This window comes from Rutilus rutilus (assembly GCF_951802725.1).
Source record: "Rutilus rutilus genome assembly, chromosome: 24".
Lineage (NCBI taxonomy): Eukaryota > Metazoa > Chordata > Actinopteri > Cypriniformes > Leuciscidae > Rutilus > Rutilus rutilus.
Genome location: NC_140228.1, coordinates 9,812,987 through 9,831,234, shown reverse-complemented (window position 1 = coordinate 9,831,234; position 18,248 = coordinate 9,812,987). Strand labels below are relative to the sequence as shown.

Sequence of the window (18,248 nt, the reverse complement as noted above, 5' to 3'; positions counted from 1 at the left end):
ATTGTGCTTGATATGGATATTCATATTAAAACATCTGATGTTCCACAGTGGTTGGTACAGCTGTGCTGGATGTCTGCTGAAGTGAGACATAGTGAACTACGTGACCTGAGGCGTTAACTGAGGCTGTAAAACATATATTAATGAAAAAACTTTTCAAGTAATACATTAAAGTAAAAAAATGTAGGGTCGGTAAGATTTTTAAATGTTTCTGAACGTCTCTTATGCTCACCAAGGCTGCTTTAATTTGATCAACAACACATTAAAAACAGTTGTATTGTATAATATATTATTATTATTATTTAATTTGTTTTATTTTAATATACTTTCTAATGTAATTTATTTCTGTGATGCAAAGCTGAATTTTCAGCATCATTACTCCAGTCTTCAGTGTCACATGATCCTTCAGAAATCATTCTAAATATGCTGATTTGGTGCTTAAGAAACATTTCTTATTCTTATGAATGTTGAAAACAGTCTTTACTGTCACTTTTGATCAATTTAATGCATCCATGCTGAACAAAAGCATTAATCTCTTTAAAAAAAAAAAAAAAAAATTGACCCCAAACTTTTGGAGAGTAACTTATGCCATTATTTACATTAAAATAGTTTCCAGCTATTACAAAATGTCTTTGTTAAGAAACTGTAAATTGTAGAAACTGTTTGTTTCTAGTGAAAACATTGGCAGATAAGAAAAGAACCCTATTGCGATGACGGAGCAGCCTTATTAACCAATAAAATGTTCTTCTGGGATAGACAGTCAGTAAATAAGAAATACTGTTAAAGAATGAGAAGCAATACACCAGAGAAAGTCAAACATCTGCCCACAGAGACAGTGTGGGTGATGACCGTGGGAGGTTCAGATGCAAAGACAGCCCCCAACCTCAGTCCTACAAACAGCAGAAGAAAAGGAAAGATTTTTACAGCATTAGCTCATGGGCTGGAGGCCTTCTGGAAGTGCTTTTCCGTCTCCCCCTTTCTTCTACCCCAGTTGCTCTCTAATCAGCTCTCTCTTCCTCCGCCACCCGCTTCCCTCGACACCCACACCCCCTCCAACACAGATCTACCACCCACGTGTACGCCTCCCACCCCTTTTTCCCCTAGTCCTCTGTTGGAAAGGTTCAACGACCTCTCTTTTTCTCTCGTTCACTTTCCGTCTATCAGCTGATCTTAGCCTGGCCCCCAAGAGAAGAATGACAGGAATGCATTGATGTGGGTGTAAAGACAATCTGGCTTTGTTATTGTGGGAACCACGTAGGGGAACATTTTAGGGGCAGAGGAGCTTGAAAATGCTCATGAGAAACAGAATGAGACATTTAGACTGCACAACTTTAAAACAAAGTTCAAGTCACTTTAAGGTCAATACATTTGACACTGTTCTGACCCTGGCAGAATCAGGCCACCATGGCCCACCTGTGGACTGTATCAAAACATTGACAAAATTGTGTCACCCTAACTTTGATACAATTATCTAGAGGTCTCTCTCTGGAGATATCCAGGTGCCAGAAAGGCTAATTAGCAAGTAAGGTCTCAGTTCAAACCTAAGAAGGAGGTGTTTACTTACACTTTCCTACACAAAGTCCCTGTTTCAGGGTGTTGTGCGGAGAGAGATGGTGAGTGCGATCCTTGATAAAGATGTTTTTACGCCAACACAAAGAGGCTGGTGACCACATCAAAGATAAAGGTACGGAACAAACTATTTTCTTTTAACAACCTGGGTCGTATTCATATAGGCAAATTTTCCACATTCCTAAGATCTGAGAAAACATTACTCTTACAGTCATAATACAACACTCTTGACTGACTGTTTTTTGGTGAAACTGTGTTGTTAATTTAACATTTATTAGTCATTTAAAACCAGTTATAAAAACAAGTGAAACTTTATTTTTATCGTGATTAAGTCAAAACATGATCATTCAGTGGATATGTTAACTTTTCCTCCAACACAAAAGCAGGTTAACCAACTGAACGTGACTGAAGTCGTTCATTTACTGTTAATCTGTAGAAAGGAGCGGTTTTTAGTGCTCAAATCTGCCCCGCTGAGACCCTGACAGTTAGTTTGGATATCTGATTTTGTTCTCTTTTTGCAGGGGAATACCAAAAGGGGACTTTCAATCTTTCAATGTTCAGCTAGTTGGTAAACAGAACAGAGAGAGCTCAGCATAAAGGGGGATTTTGTACTTTTGCATTAATTTGCATTCGCGTCAAAACAGTATGTTGGTCCTTTTTTCATTTGGCTAAAAATCGAGTTTTGAAACCATTGAAATTGCCGAAAAGACGCTGTGGGAGTTTGCTCTTGCTTTCATAATGAGTGATGAGCACAGCAAAAATTTCGAAAGGAAAAAAGGGTAAAACTTTGATCATCAACAACAACTTCTTGTGGTTAATGATAAAAAAGCTTTTCCATCATTAAACAGGACAGGCGTTACATTCAGGTTAACCTTAACAAAGTGTCACTTTAAAATAGCATACCGTTAATCATTACATTAGCCGAAGTCACTTCCTTTCCCACCACCAACACATCTCAGCCCTGCTGCATGCATTACATCATACAAGACCTATTCAGAACAGGAACTGGAGTGGGTCTCGGATATGTCCAGGGCATTGTGCTTCAGAACGTGACAGAGGCCAAACTGAATCAGCTGGCAAAAGTCCCACAGTCGGCGACAACGATCCCACTATTGAGTTGAATGGAAGGAAATACGGCATCGGTCAGGCGGGTGTGTGAATCCTGTCTAAAAATGGAAGCCACATGATGGAGGTCAAGATTCCATGGCAGTGTGGTTTCCTCTTTCAGCATCACAAGCGCCCGCTTTAGAAGCCTCGTGTCTTGTCATGGATCCCTAGTTAGTGAGCGAGCATCGTTCTTTTGTCTAGTCAGCCTGCAGGACATCACTGTTTACAGGACACAAGATCATTAGTCATAGGCAGATAAACACACTGAGAAACACTGAACTTCAGTCATCAATTAGCCATCTCTGTTAACACATTGTAACTGCCTCTGAAAAAACCCAAGAGAATGAAAACCACGCTGGAGTTACGCACAGCGCCACGACAGATCGGGCCCGCAGGGTCTCACCCCTAAATATCAAACAGCTGTGTGAGAAAGCAAACAACAGCGCGAGCCTCCGAGAAGACTGAAGGAAGAAAGGAGCTAGTAGGCAAACAGTCATATGGGGCAGTCGAGCCTTTGAGTGTGTTGCTATGCGTCTCTCTCTGTTCCCAAGTCTTCGCCCTCCTGCTCCTCCTCCTGATCAGCATGCAGAAGAAGGGGAGATGGAGGGTCCCCCTGCAGGCTGCCTGCATGCTAAATCACCCATCTGCCACCTCTGTCCCTGGTGCCAACCCCCATTCTTCCATCGGAGTGCTGTTTGTGCGTGTGTGAATGACTTTACTGCTCTGTGTATCTGTGTGGTCTTCCAGACAGCTCTTTGATATGATGCTTTACTATGTTGTCTTTAACAGAGAACAAACAATGTTTTAGTGAAGAAGAAAAGTCTATATAGAATATCAATGTTATCCAATCAATAATGTTGGGGACTGACCCACTGGAGCTACGAGAGCTAAAGCTGAACAGTGAATGAACACCGGTAAACTGAATCCCTTTGCAGGGAGGTAATTACAGTATCTTATCTAATTCATCATATACACATGAGAGTAATCAGATATTTACACAACATAAACATATTACAACTTCAATTTGCAAGATTGCAGAAGTAAACATGAACTAAGTCACATGCTAATCATCATAATGTACAAGTTATGTTGTGAATACACACTAAACTTTGAACTAAACTTTGAAATCAAACTAAAAGTTTGAATTCAGTTTCACTTTGCATTCTCAACTAAAATATTAGATATCATTTTAATCAGTAAAATTGACTAAAATGTATGAAAGACTCAATTTAAAACATATTTTCATCAAAAGACAAAAACTATGATTAAAGTCACAATGTAATGGAAGAACTGACAGATCATTTCTTCCATATTGTGACGTAGGCATACATCCGAGTGCAACAGATTATTAAAAAAAAGAAAAAATGTTTTACTGAAAGATTTATGACCTTTTTATATAACAATTAAGAGGTAAAAAAAAAAATTGTAACATTGAAACATGCATGGATGAATTGTTCATAAGACGATTAATAACATGCATTAAAAATAGATAAAGTACTGTTTGCACTCACCATTGAACCAGTATCTACCATACACGTTGTAGTCAATGATGTTATGTTACCTAGCAACCAACAACACGCTTGTCTTTTCTTCTTTTTCAAGGAGATTTGAATAACCCTAAAAAATTTCTGAAACTGCACAAGCATGAGAACCATTCAGTTTCAGCAGACGGTGACTAGATGTAGCCGCTTGGTGGATTCCCTACACTGTTTTCTCAAGTTGATTATTGCAGCCATGAACCATGTCTAGACATCTAATTTCTCCCATCAGTGAGTGAAATGGGGAAAATTGCTTCAGTATTGACTGTGCGCCGCCACCAAACACCCTTTCGAAACACACTGGTGCCAATAAATCTGGCACAGTTGAGCTCAGGAGCCTTCACCTGCATGTATTTGGCATACTTGATACCTAATGCCTGTGCAGATCCAATGCATTCAACCCTAGTTAAATGCTACACACGTGCACATGTTCCCATTTGGACAAAACATGAGAAGAGTATGCGAGCCACGTGAGAGTCTGCATAGCGAGTGTGAGAGTTTTCCACATGACTTCCCACCACACCCCATAACACTGGAAAGTGACAGAGCTCCTTGCTTTCATCTACGCCATCGGAAAGGTGCTTCAGTCCTCATCTGTTATCATCAAAGGACCGAGTCAACCCGTGAGAGAAGGTAGAATCACCCTCCGCCCCAAAACCAAACCGTCTAACATTACCAGTGTCACCTATTCTACATTCTAAATGTTTATCTGGCAAGATGGTGATGTACCTTTTCTACATAAATTTCAACAAGATTTTTTAACTCTACATCTACAAAATGATTAATAAAGAATGAGCATCGGACGTGTTTTTGCATTATGTTTTTATTTCATTTATGAAGGTGCTGTAAATTGTAATTGTCCAACACAATGGTTTACTGTGCATACAACTTAGATATGTTTCCATTCATCTTAACAAATTTACCATTAATGAGTTTCCCACTCAATTATGACTAATTATGACTTTGTTATGACGATTATGTGCATTCAACTCATAAATACGATGTTTCCAACGAAACTTGTACGCACCATAAGGCTTGCTTCATTCATTCAGCGAGACCTGGCCATACTCTGAAAACCCTTCTGATACTTCCACCTGAGAATAGCTTGAGTAAAAAAGTAAAGCATCCTTTCTCATCTCAGAACTCTAACAGTCAGATTAAGATGTTCTTGCTACTCGTTTTATTTTGACTTCATGGGGCTTCTTCCCTACCTTAGCCACAGAAAGATAATTTTAAACTTGTAGATTCATTTGTGCACTGTTGCTGACAATAAACCCACACAGACTTTGGAATCAATTCCAGTAATCGTTAAGGTGATGTAACTCATATTGAAATGTAGCCACATGCGGTCAACGTGCAGGGAAATCACAAGGCTGGAATTACAACAGTATGATGGCTGGTTGGCTCTCAAAGCTCTGCTGTTCAAGCATTCAGCTCCCCAGCTGTGTTCAGCCTGCTGGGAATGTGCTTTTGGCTTCCTCATAACTAACCCACGCACCCAATCCTCATCCAAGCCAGAGGGTTGTATCCCACACTTCCTGTTCTGATCTTTGTCACTAACAGTAGAGTTTTTGAATGGCTGGACTGATGTTGTGTGCAAGACAAAGAGGGAAACTGATGTCTTTTTGTATCGGTTCTATCTCTAATCCTAATGAACACCACTCTGTCAGCAAGGAAATTCCCCCAGCATCAGGCTGAGTCAATGGAACAGATGGGACAGTAAAAAGAGTGTGAAAGCAAAGAGGATGTATCAGTGTTGTTATTCACTATAGTGTATTAAATTACCACTCACAGTATAGTTTTCACTACTGCAATACAACTATACTGATACTAATGATCAAAAGTACAGCACTGTTTCAAAGTTTGGGGTTAGTATATATATATATATGTTTTCCCAGCAAGTCTGTTCTGTCATTGCATGACTAAGGAAGATACCTCATGCCTTGCCTGACATCTGATTGGACCGTAATTAATTTATGTTAGGGTGTGTTGTTAGGGGAGAACATTTAGTGCTGAGGTTACCCGTCCTATCAAAAATGAATTAATGGAGCTTCTCTGCTGACAAGTGTGGAGAGAGGCAATGCCAATGCCTTTCAGAGCAGCAGCTCAGTCACATTTTCAAGCAATAACAGGGATGCACTACATGTGGACCTCACTTCCATTCTGCTGAAGGAGATAGGAAAGGGGTTTTCAAACCAGGTTCACAGAAAGTCAAACTCAGGGGAAAAAGTCTCACTGGACAAGGAATTCTCTGCATTTACCAAGCTATATCTAGTTCAACATGCCTTAATGAGAGTCTTAAACTTAAAGGCAGGCTATGTATAACGTTAACAGGCAGAGACTGCCTCTTTCCCATTGTACATGAATAATTCAAGCTGCGTCGGATGAACCTAAAATACATAATTACTGTTTGACTTATCTTAGCTTTGATTTTGCCATATCTGGACCCAGCACTGCTCAAACTTTGGGCTATCTTGAAATAACATCTTATTAGCATTCAGCAGGGGTTTCCTTAGAAATCATTGTGCGAATGGCTCCCAATTCTGTAAACCAGAAATATAAGGACATTAATGAAAAAAGTCACAATGAAACGGAAGTGGCAACAGATACTTTCTTACACATTGTGTAAGTGTGCCTTTCATACAACCAGAGAGAAGTCTGGCTTTTCTCTGGAAGATCGAGTTGTGTTACAACTCAAGTGTTACAAAAACAAGTGTTACACGTACAGGGACCATGTTTTCATTCTAATGCCCTGGGAGAGCAGTTTTTTTGAGGACACAAGAAGCTATACAAGAAAAGCATGTTTTTGGAAACTTACGATGGCTCGTGCTGGATGAATGGTAGGAATAGTTACTGGGGGGATAAGGAGGAGATCAACAGGGCCTGCGATGCCTGGAGCAAACCGAGAAGCAGATGGCAAGCGACGGACAGGGCTGACCTCGAGGTACCAAGAGGGGGAAATACTTGGCTTCAACCCTGAACAGCTTAAAAGCCACCAAGAATCTTGTTCTCTCCAGACAAAAGAGGAGACAAGAGCAGTGCATTGTTGGACATGCTGAGCCACGCTTATGCCAAACAAGCACAGAGCAGCGCCCCAACAAAGTATTTAGTCCAACATTGAGTCCTTGAGTTAAAAAAACTCCTGCAGTTCAGTGAGGAAGATCAGGGAAATTTCTTCAAAACTGCAGCCTGAGGAGAGGGTGAATCTAACAAAATGGATAATAAATAAATAAAGGTTTTGTTCTAACGATGGAGACCCTCTAAAGTCAACTCGAAAAACAAATTACAGAAAACCGAAATCACAAGAGGAATAACAGACCGAATGAAAGAAACCCTTAACATACTCTGCGCTTGCTATAATTCCATTAAAACTCTAACCTGCATACATAAACTCTTAAGTCCCCAGCAGCAAAAGCTCAGTAAACGAGCCTGTCTCATCGCTAAGATTCCAATCTGTGTTTGCAGCATCTACAACTCATTGCGAGCGGTCCATTTTGTTAATCATTCTTGATCCTTTGTCAGTGTTTTATTGCATAGCGTATGTCACATGTTTGTGAGAGTGTATGGCTTCTTTCAGGGGGCAGACACACACAGATGTGGATTTACTGCAAAGGGCTTCTATGCTTCTATACAACTTTTGTGTGGGAGGTGGAATCAGTTGCGATCAAGAGGGCGATGAGTTGTTTTCCTCTGAAAAATTAATTCGGTTTGTGTGCCTAGCAGATGATTCCCAATCTACAGAAGAAAGAAAGCTTTCGGTAGGCAAGCAAGTGACAATGTTTACCCCCGATCTGATAGCAAGAGGAGGAACCACAGATCCTGACAGCGAAACCAAAGTAAACTCACAAATACATTTTCACCAATCAATGAGTGCAACCCGCTCACCAAACAGTGAGTATTTGTTGATGTACATGAACGACGTACATTATAGAACTCTGAGGAGATAATGATCCTGTCATTCATCTAATGTATTGGGGATGAGGGTGCATTAAGTCCACTAGGCTAGAAAGATGCCCTAACCCAGGAATTAGGACCATATATGCTGAGCATTTGTTGCCTTCTTCCTTTGTCTTTGTTTCTATATTCCACAGAGCCCAGGTGCAAAGAAAAAAGGTCTGTGGAAAGAAAAGAAATTCTTAAATCACAAGGAACATATCAAAGGGTGAGGGAAAGTCAAAATCAAAATTTCAGCATCAAAGGCAGACAAAACTCAAAACCAATACAAAGCCTGTCTGATCAGCAGGAACCGTCACTTTGATCAATCACAAGTCAACTTATCCAAATAACTAGGCCTACACGTCCACAAACACAAACAGTCGTCGTCCATTTGCATCCAAAACTAGGAAGAAAGGAAGCCAGTTTCAGACATGGAAATCAATTAGGCCTATCTCTGATTTAAAATCCAGCCTTAATAATGGATAAATGTGATCTATGTATTGTGCTATTCAATAAACAGAATCTCTTTAAAGTCACGATGAAACGGAAGTAGCAACAGATTGTTTCTTCTGTACTGTGGACAAATGTACATCCGAGTATAACAAATTATCTTGGGACTTGGTTCTATCCATCGGTTGTTGATTGGATTTTGAAATGTGGTCATTGCACTTAAAAATGTATGTTTGTGGAGGGGCAAAATACATACATATTATGTGTCTGACATACATCCACAGAGAGTCTGATGTTTCGCCGGAAGATCAAGCAAAATTTTTAAAAAGAAAAGGCCTACATGGATGAATCATTCATATAGATCTACAACATGCATTTATAAAAAAGAAAAAGTACATTGTGTATATGAAGGGAATATCCCTATAACTTTCTCTGCAAGTCTCTCACCTCCTCAAGGAAACCAATAACTAAAAACATAAATGCGGCTGAGACATTTCAGCTTCGCCAAGGTTTTCTTCTAATGACTCACTGCGAGTTTCAGTGAATAAAAACAAGAAATAGATGAGGGACAACAGATAATGTTTTGGCTTTCTTCAAACATAAAGATTATCTCGGTGCTTACCCCTTGCTGAACTCACCTTTCACATCCAATTTGTTCTATTGTCTGTAATCCTCAGAAGTTAGAAATATGCTTAGGGGGAATAAAAAAAGAGAAAAAGTGTTTTTATGATGAATCATTTTGTCCGCAGACTCTCTTTAATCATTTGAACGTTTACCAGAGGTGTCAAGTAACGAAGTACAAATACTTCGTTACCTTACTTAAGTAGAAATTTGAGGTATCTATACTTTACTGGAGTAATTATTTTTCAGACGACTTTTTACTTCTACTCCTTACATTTTCACGCAATTATCTGTACTTTTTACTCCTTACATTTTAAAAATAGCCTCGTTACTCCTATTTAATTTCGGCTTGTTTTCATTCCGGCTTGTCGTCGTTAAAAAAAAAAATTGGCCAATTACACAAACGGTTTAGATCTGAGTCCCGCCTCCTGAATACACATCGCTAAACTGATTGGCGTTGTGGTGTCTTTCTAACTTGTGAGAGGCTGTAGTCACATTTGGTTGTGCGAAGCGCCAAAACTCCTCCGAAGGAAACCTAGATGCGGTAAGCGAGGGAGAAATCGGGGCAAATCGCGGCAAATATTGATTCAGAGAGAGAGAGAGAGAGTTAATTGCATTTTTTTTTCTTACATTACTTTTACTTTTATACTTTAAGTAGCCTAGTTTTGAAACAAGTACTTTTATACTTTTACTTGAGTAAAACTTCTACAGAAGTCTTTTTAAACCCTAGTATCTATACTTCTACCTGAGAAATGAATGTGAATACTTTTGACACCTCTGACGTTTACCCTTGTCTCACTTGTTGACTTTTGTTCGTCTTTATGTAGGCTATAGAATCTAGTTTCTCAAACCAAGGAGACCACACCTGCTAGGGAATCCCTATTTTCCCACAACTGCCAGCCCTATAATAAAACCCTGCATCTCCACCAAACATCAGACTTCTTTTCCAGACACACCCAGCAGAGCGTTTCGCCTTGAGGTCAAAGGCACCATGCAGCACTCCGGCAGCCAATCAGAAAAACCCTTGGAACCATAATTTGCCCCCCAGGAGCAGGATCCACAACCTTTCCCCACCTGATAGCAGCTGGGCAGGAAGGTACAATAACAAAACATACTCTTTTACACAGTCACCTATTCTACAGTTCTTCATCCTTCCTGATTTCTTTTATTGCTCTTATTCATCCGCCTCCTTCATTTCCTCTTTTTTAATCTCACGTTTCTTTTCTTCCGCAACCTTTCTTGGCACCTTCACAGGCACAGATGTACACTGCAACGGTAAAATACACAGCAGGTTTGTTTGAAGCCATTATCACTGAATGTCAAAAAAGAGACACGCTATTATTTTCTCTGCACTCATTTGTTGACTGTTTTTTTCCTATGGTCTGTCTTTCTTGTCAATATCACTTTCATAAACAGTGTCACTTGAAAGGGCTGTAGGAGGCACATGTTCGGGAAAAATGAATACAAGAGCGATGCTAGAGCTTTTGAAGTTCTTTGACTCAAACTGTAAAACGCCCCAAAACGCAACACCCACTAACAAAAGACCCAGGTGGGGTCAAACATGCCTCTAAGGTATCAGAATCAGCAGTGTACTGTACACAGCAAGAAACCTGTAATGAACCGCAGGTATGTGGTGTGTGGGTGAGCACCTGCGCAATTGTAGTCTGTCTAAACAAACTTACACGCAGACTGATTTCATTATCTGAATCGGGGCTGGAGTTAAATGCCATACGCTTGGCTGCCTCCGGAAGTCACAAGGATAGTAAAACTATAGTAAAATATAAAGGTTTAAGCTGAACCTAACATAAACTGCTGACTGATTTATTTATAATAGCTTCCCTCAATCTCAACAATAACTCGGAGATTATTAAGCAAATGTTGTGCATTGGGATAACTAGTGTGCCTATGTGCAAACGCCCCACGTAAGCACTGCACTTGATCTCAGTTCACCAAACCAACAAAGCTCCCATCTTTACCTACACCTCAACAGTAACATGGCAATTACGACAATAGTAAACATCAATTTGTTGAGAGAGGGGGTGGGAAAAAAGAGCATGCTAAATGAGCTAGCTCAAAGCGGTTACACAGTAATGAGAAAGCTCATTAAGCATTTTGCAAACCAGAAGTCCTAAATGTCTGAGCATCTGCTCTATTTTGCCATGTGCAGTGCTGTCAAATATTGGGAGGCAACAGACCTACTCTACTCCTACAGCTTCTGTTAAACACATTAAAAAAGCAATTAAACCATTTTAAAAAGTTATTTTAATGCATGAAATATAACATACTTCAATAAAAGATGACATAACAGAGCGTTTTGCCCTTGTGGGGCAGTATTATTCTAGTATAACTTTACATGCAGAACAAAATACTAAAAGAAATCTGATTTTCTCGACTCAAAAAAAGGAAAGAAATGACCTGTTCAAACCTGAGTAACACATGTAGGATGTTCTTTTCTTCTTTTATGAAAAAAGAAAGGCAGGTAAAGTGGTTGAGAGTCTATTTTTTGCAGTCACCTATAAAACACTTCTACAGGCAAGGGTCAAGAGAAAGGCCAAAATGGATGGAAAACTTTCCAAGCAGCATTAAACTACGTTGATTCAGTTTCCAGACTCATGCAAGCCGTTTCTAAAATAGCGGCAACAATAATTATTTTACATCCATTATGACGCACGGCATGTTTTACTTCCATCATTAAGAAGAACTACATTAAAATGGCTAACAGAACCAAATTAATTGTATCATTGTAAACAAAAGACAATCTACATGAACAGAACATGCATTTAAAAGTCTTTTGAGTCCATTTCAACCTGTGATAGTGGCTGAAGTAAGACAATGGTCTCCAAGGCATGCTGGGTAAACGGGGTATCCCTGCAGGGGGCCTGGAAAAAGAGTAATAAGACAGAGCGCTGTGGTACAGCTGAATCATATATTCTTCACAGACAGGCTTTTTCCTAGGATTAATGAATCACATTAATTCAAAAGGAGGATAATAAGTCGGGATTAACCATGGGTGGAGAGAACATTTTTTCAGCCAGAGAAGTGAAGCCATCTGACCAATTTAGAGCAAATGGGAAGCCCTTCTTACACACTGAGGACCTTCTATGGGGAAATGAATATCGGCACAACACTTGACGTTCTTAATTGTGATACGCTTAGCAAAGGCAGAATTGTTCTTCTTCCAGTACCTGAGTCACTTGAACTACTTTATACAGAGTAACAGATCAAAACTACATTAAAGCAAAGCTTATAGTAGTGTTTTAACTGGCTGCATCCCCATTGACTCTTCTGATCTTGAGATAAAAGTCCTTATAAATCTCCAAACAGCAAGTTTTTAAATGCATTCTTTATATGAGGCATAAGCAAATGAACAGGCCTAAACAGCACCAGCGCTCTGATGGTAAGCTATTGGGACATGATCAGTAACTTAATAAAGATTCCCCTAAAATAACTAACTACAGAGGTAATCAAGCGGGAAGCATCCCCTGTGCAAGTATATATCAACGTCAAATGCTCTCAGCACTTCAAAACAATTCCTACATTTCAAGAAGCTGTTAATGACAGACTCAGTGTAATATTTAACTCTCATGAGCGAGCCAATTCTCTCAGCAATAACAGTCTTAATGCAAACTCTAGATGTGCTTTTCATGACAAAATGAAATAAATAAATCATTCATTGCCTCTGGACAAAAGTGCTGAGCTTTGTGAATAATGCAGGGACACGTAAAGGCTTATTAAAATGCTTCTCTGCTAATTGTATCCTAATTGCACCGCATCTCTTCACTAAAGGAATGACAGAGTTGATACAGTCATACATCACTAGATATAATCAAATAGTTCAACATCTATTCATTACAACTGACCTTTAAAATAACAGACAGAGAATGAAATAATGGGAATGCTGCGTCTTGAAGAGTGTTTGTGTACGGTGGTCGCTCTGAAAAGCTCTCCCCATACCTCCCTTTATCACAGGCCATTTGAGTCAGTCTAACCTGCAGCAGATGTGCTGAGTAATGACCATCATTAATTCAGCCCCCAGCACACCTTTCATCCAGACAGGAATAATGGCTCTGGCTCCGCTGGGCCACCTGCGCAGCTGTACCAGACAGTGGAGAAACTAGGCTATCCTCTAGTCTGCAGTCAGAAGAAGACTGTATAGGAATGCACCGAAATTACAACTCTGGGCCGAAACCGAAAGCGAAAATTCTGGATGCGCTTGGACGAAAACCAAAACTGAAAATGCTATTTAAAAATAGTTTATTTCTAATTTTAAATGAGCTTTATTTTGCATTAATTGTATTAATAATAGACTTTTTAATGAAATTCAACCAGTTTAATGATTCTAAATAATAATAAAAATACAAGCAATAAAATAACCACACTTTTATTGAAAGTAACACTAAATTTGGACAGAAAATATATAAAATTATTAATATATTTTTCTGTATTCAGTTCTATACAGCAGACTCTCACTGTAAAAAAATATCGTGATTTTAACGGTCAAAGACTAAAAACGCTACAGTGAAAAACTGTTTATTGGTTAAGAGAAAGTTTCCTTACTATATACGGTAAACAACTGTGATAGATCTAACGGTACATTTAATGTAATTTTACTGTAAAATACCGTTAAATTTACAGTTTTTTGGAAGTGAAAAAGAACAAGTCATTGTATCATTTACATTGAAAAAACGTAAATTGACATTCCCACAATTCCCTGCGTGACACTTCACATTTGATGTATTTTTGTTGAAATAACTATGTTTCTTCATAGTTTTTTCTAATCAGTTATGACATTAGGGTTTTATGTTACATTTAATGTTGTTAAATTAATGTTTATTGCATTTTTAAAATTTCACGTGTGTTACCATGATGGTGTTTAGTGTTTGTGTGAATGACACTGTGCAGCTTCTATATATTAGTATTAACTTTCTTGTGAAAGAGCTGCTTGTGATGAGCTTTAATTCATCATGTAATTTTCATTTCCACTGTGATCGGTGGTTGTCAGTGTATTACTATGGTACAAAACAGATATAAATACTTCAATAGGTCAGTAAATTAACATTATGATAGATAATTAAATACGGTTTATTACTGTAAATTTAAGTAAAGTCTGTAAAATCTAAAATGTTGCTACCGTATTTTTTACAGAAAATTTCTGGCAACCACAGCTGCCGGTATTTTACCGTAAATGTAACAGATTTTTTTTTACAGTGTGATTTAACAAATGTATTTTTGACCAATTATACAAATAATGTATAGTCCTACAAAGCTATATCAGAACATGTGAGCAGAGCGTAGCGGGGAGCGGATCAGTGACCAGCGTTGCCCAGCACGGTTATTATACCACAAACAGAAATTGCTATTGCAAACAGAAACAAGTATACTACTACATAGAAATTTCGACGCATTATTTGAGTGTACTTACTACTTTGCTTTTCCGATGAGCATGAGCGGTACATGAGCGGCGCGTTCGCATGGGCTGTGAGCAACTGAGCTTCGCACTTGCATAGAGCGGAATATTGAGCGGAGCGTCACACCGCGAAGTGATAACAACTAGAGTGAGAATGAAACATGTGCGCTGAACACTGCCCCTCAGTGACCCTCTTTCGAGCAAAAAACTAAAATGCTATTTTCAGTGGCCGAAATTTCAGTGCATCCCTAGACTCTTCCATCTCGCATAATACCAAGCTCAAATGGTTGATTATTTGAAGGAAAAGAGAAAATATTCCCAAACTGCAATTTAACACCATTTTTATCTAAGCTTATAACACGCACAATGTAGTTCAGTTCATGATTTGGAGGACAGTCCTGTCTACAGCCCTCATCTTACACTGGGGTTCTGAGATGAATAGGGTGGAGTCAGTCCAACCATAAAGGATCAACACAACCATGATGGGCTGCACCAATTTATGCCGTAAATAATTCAGCACAGAAGCACTGCAGTCAGAGTGAAGGATAGTGTTAAAGCAAGGGCTCTTTAGGAAAAAGAATAAGGAACAAAAATGTTTACTTGTTTTGACTAGGGAGTTGGACGTTCATGGATATAGGCTACTCGGTTTTTACACATGCCAGATTTCCTTTCTTTTCAGAGACAAGCCACCAGGGGCCAGTTGCGCCAGCCATGTGTAAGTAACAATTTAGTGTATTGTATAGTGTAGTGGTAGCATTAAAGAAACACGCACTATACAGTATCTGAGTGTTTCACCATTAACCTTGAATGACTCGTGAATTTACATTTAAACAAATTATTTTTTCAACGTCCCCAACCAGGAATGATTATTATTTATATTATTATAATGATAATTTTTGGTATTATTGATAGTAAAAATCTATATTATTACAATAATAAATTTGTAATATATATAATTATTATAATAATTACAATACAATTTAGTTGTTATCGTAAATACATTTAATTTAATAAGTCTTTAAAACAAATAGTGCAAACGGATGAGGCTTTCGCGCAGCTGCCACAACCCTACCTAGGTGTCTTCAGGCACAGAAAATAGCATGTTCTTTAAATTGTCCCACTGGTAAATCACAGCATGAACTCTCTGAGGGTTCACCTCAAGCAAAAACATATTTCTTTATCTCTTAAAAAATCGTCTTTCTACCTTACAGTGTTTCATTTGACCATAAATTTATTTATTTTTTGACATTTGCTGGAATTATTTACAATTACAACCAAACAATCATTAAGAATTCATATGACCTAGCATGCAACAAAGTCATAGGCTATGTCCTAGAGAAAAAGGATGCCTCTTTCACTCTGAAAAAAAAAAAAAACTCTATTCTTACAGGACATAAGAGGGGCGTAGCTTACAATGACTTAAGTGTCACTTTCACCTTGATTGAACTGTCAAAAACCAAGCTGACTCAACTCAAACCAGACCAGTACCACACAAACAACTAACCCATTCTACTAGAGACACAATGAATTAAACTCATTTCATTGCCTTAGACTAGAGCCTGAAACTATGTAAAACGCCTTAAAAAACCCATGAATCACTTTACGGTTGTGTAGTTTTTTCCCTAGTGACAACATACTTTCTACTGAAACAGGAAGTTTGGACAATACATATTTTAAATATCCAATAGCCTTTCGCAAGATCACAGCCCTAAACATGAATTGCAGAGTGATATGGAGGAAGGACTTTCTCTTACTAGAGAGAATTTGATTGGACACAAATCTGTAGTAGCCTACATGATAAATCATCAATATTTTAGTCCCTTTCTCAGTATTTTTCCCAATTTTGTCAGTGTTTAGGAGTGCACTTGGATAAAGAAGCCACAAAGCAAAAAGGCACAAAAACTTGAATTTTGCTGTCATGGTTTTTTTTTTACAATCTGCTGTGACCCTCCTTAGTAGAATCAAACCTTACTAAGAAAGTAATAATTTGATTGGTAAAAGGTGATAGTAAACAACATCGCATGGGTCTTGATGGGTCTTGTTGTTATGATGTTAAGCTTCAGCTGCAGAGATGAAGTAATGAATGACTGGGCAAAGGTCACGATCATTTGACCATAAACTTACCCAACCTCCATTTTCCTCGATCCAGTTTTCCAGTGGCCCGTTCAGGTAGTCTGTCATCCAGTGTGCAATACTATCTACCTGGGACGCCATCTCCCGGTTGACGCTCTCCACGCACATGGTCCCGCCAAACTCGAAGAAAGCCACGATCCGCCCCCAGTTCACTTCGTCTCTAAAGAGCTCTTCAGCCACGGTTAAGAAGCTGCGTTGCGCTGCATTGGGACTAAATACCATCTGGTGGGACATCTCCTCAAATTCACGCTGGTATATCCTTTCTATCTCGTCTCCAGCCTCGCGTAACACCCGGTAGAGCCTCAAATGAGGGTCTGAACGGGTGAGCCGGTGGGCTATCAGGCATTCAGAGTTGTTACCCCCGCCGGCCGAGGGAGCCTGAAGCCTCCTCCTGTCAGAGTTTGGAGAGGAGCCCTCTCCTCTATTGAAGGTGTCATCTTCTTCCCCAGAAGATGGAAGTTTCCATACATATCCCCTCTTTAAAAGTTTGTGATTGAGGTATTTCTCCACAATATTCCGATTGTCATAGCGAATTTCGTTAGCCATCGTTATTAAACAGGATAAAAACGAGCGCGAGCGGTAAAGAGTCGGTTATTCGAAGTACATTGTAACGGAAAAAAAGGCTCCCACAGAGAAGGGCTCAGAAAAAAAATTCAAATTCACATCACGCTGACGTGATTTCTCTCATTGAAATGGAATTTTTGAGGAAAATAATATGACTGAGTATCACATTCATTGGTTATAACTTTATAGCCATAACTGTCTGCAAACCTGCATGTCCAGCGCGCGCCGAGGATGGATAGAGTGGCCGTTGCTGCGGCGCGAGGAATGCCCCTTCACAGCTCAGACTCCGACTGCGCTTATATTCCAGTGAACCACCAGCCAATAGCGAGAAGAAAGAAAAAACCTTGCGACGTCGTTGACGTTACGAGCCCGAAGAAGAGAGTTAATAATGCTAGCGCTGTGTTTCTAATTATTCCACTGACATTCGAGGTCCCAGAAAGACGGAAGAGAAAATAGCAACCAAGTCAGCGCACGAAGAAGCACTTTTTCTGTATGTAAAATGTACAAGTATATCTCCACGCTTTTTGGCAAGATTCAATTTTTCCCAACGCGCGGCACGAATCGTGCAGAAACTAAGCGTGCTCTGTCACCGCCAACGAATGACATCGAGACAGGCGCGTTCATTGAAGCAACGCTAGGACTGTTGTTGAAACTGAATACTGTTTGAAGATAGTCTCTCTTCGGGGGCGGCACTTCCTACGTCACACCATTCATTTCTTTTGCCGTAGTACTATGCCTCTCCAGATGCAGTGTGTTTATGGTGTCTGGGTTAGTGTTTGAAGTGCAATTCTTTTCATTCCTTTCAGCTTTGTCAAAGCTTTTTTTCATTAATCCCTCAGGACTCCATACTTCAGGCATGTCTTTAAGCACAAGCTTCGCTCATTTTGACAAATACATTTTCAATAGGGGAACTAGGAAGCGTTGTA

General features: G+C 39.3%; 1 protein-coding gene across 1 annotated transcript in view; it reads right to left on the bottom strand.

Moving 5' to 3' along the window:
• bcl2a (BCL2 apoptosis regulator a) overlaps window positions 1-17,993 on the bottom strand; it is a 51,583-nt gene extending 33,590 nt beyond the window's left edge. The window contains exon 1 of the mRNA XM_084398823.1: window positions 16,750-17,993. Within this exon, the coding sequence (XP_084254949.1) occupies window positions 16,750-17,304 (555 nt within the window). The 5' untranslated portion in view covers window positions 17,305-17,993. The remainder of the gene's footprint in view (window positions 1-16,749) is intronic.
• Window positions 17,994-18,248: the final 255 nt, after the last annotated feature.